General features: G+C 66.3%; 1 protein-coding gene across 1 annotated transcript in view; it reads right to left on the minus strand.

The window, feature by feature from the left end:
- Positions 1-1,085: 1,085 nt before the first annotated feature.
- MTSS1L (metastasis suppressor 1-like) overlaps positions 1,086-1,407 on the minus strand; it is a 13,911-nt gene continuing 13,589 nt past the window's right edge. Inside the window, exon 15 of the mRNA XM_005862717.1 lies at positions 1,086-1,108. Coding sequence (XP_005862779.1) covers positions 1,086-1,108 — 23 coding nt within the window. The remainder of the gene's footprint in view (positions 1,109-1,407) is intronic.

Below are 1,407 nucleotides of genomic sequence, written 5' to 3' on the forward strand. Positions count from 1 at the left end.
CCTGCTCTCCGGTCCTCGGGCCCCCTTCACCCGGGCCCTTCAGGGGCCCGAGCCTGGGCCCTGGGGTTGGCCGGGCCCTCAGCAAGCTTGTGCTGACCTAGCGACTTACAGGTACCTTCTCCATCGTCCCCGGAGCCGGGGCTCCGTCCACTCGGAGGTGCCCTTGGTTCCCTGCCCCACCTGGATCCCAGCACAGAACCGCCAAGACCTCAGGCTGGGAGACTCCGACCAGCCCGTCCCTCCGGACCAGGTAACGCTGACCTACCCCGGAGGCCCTGCACCACGCCCAGCTCTGCAGGCCTCGGAGCCCTCCTGCTGGAGGCACCTGCGTTTGCCTTGGAGTTGGCACAACTTGGTGCATGGAGGGTGAGGGATGCGTCCTGGGCTGGCGTCTCCTCTGGCAACAGAGAGTCAAAGCCAATCTTCCCGGACGTCCCCCGGCCCGGCCAGAGGACCCCACTCCCGACCAGCGGACGCCCGACTGGGCTCCAGGTTGGAGAGAACAGCGCTCTCTCAGCTTTGGGGGAGCCGATCGGTCCTCCTCCTGCCACGGCCCCAGGCCACTGGCCCGTCCCTCAGGCACTCTTGGACACACCCTGTATCGTCCACCCTGTCCCCACACACAGTCCTTGTCCAGTCAGCTCCACTTTATTATACTCACAAAGTCACCCCCAAAGGTACCCGCAGCTGTGAGCACAGTGCCACCCGCATTAGTCCTGACGTGCCCCATCCAGGACGGGGCTGGCCCCATCGCCCAGAGCCTCTGACCCCTTCCCTGCCCCCCAGACCCCCCGCAGCCCCTCCAGGCGGGCTCCCTGCATTTCCTCCCGGAGACTTGGGCCCTAGCCGCTGGCCCCCCAACTTCACTTGCCCCTGAGACCACCAGCCACTCAGCTCACCTTTTCAGTCACATCTGCTACCTTAGCTACTTGGGCACCTGGCCCCTACAGCCTCCCTGATGGAGAGGCAGGGCAGGGGAGGGGAGGGGCTCAGTTCGGAAAGGCCCGAGGCACTGCTGGCCAGGTCAGCTCGGCTGTGGCACCGCCAGCCCAGCCCAGGCCACGGGTGGAGGAGCCGCGTGGGGCTCACGGAGATGGGGAGGCAGGGCCTGCGGGGAGGAGGTGGAGGGACAGAGGAGGCAAGGAGAGTATAAAACAGGCCCCACATCCAGGTCCAGGCCCGCAGCTCCAGGGCAGCGAGGTCCGCTGAGAAGTCGCTGTCTGTGTAAATGCCGAGTCCTAGCTGGGTGTCTCTTTCCCCGAAGTGGCTTTGCCTTGTGACTCGAGAGGAAAAAACGCCGGCCTGGCTCTGCTCTCTCTGGCTGGGCGGCTGCCTCGCGCTGGGCCAGAAGGCGGAGGGGGACGCCATCACAAGATGCGGGGCGCCGACCTGTCGTTGGTGACGGTC

This window comes from Myotis brandtii, unplaced genomic scaffold (genome assembly GCF_000412655.1).
Source record: "Myotis brandtii unplaced genomic scaffold, ASM41265v1 scaffold165, whole genome shotgun sequence".
Lineage (NCBI taxonomy): Eukaryota > Metazoa > Chordata > Mammalia > Chiroptera > Vespertilionidae > Myotis > Myotis brandtii.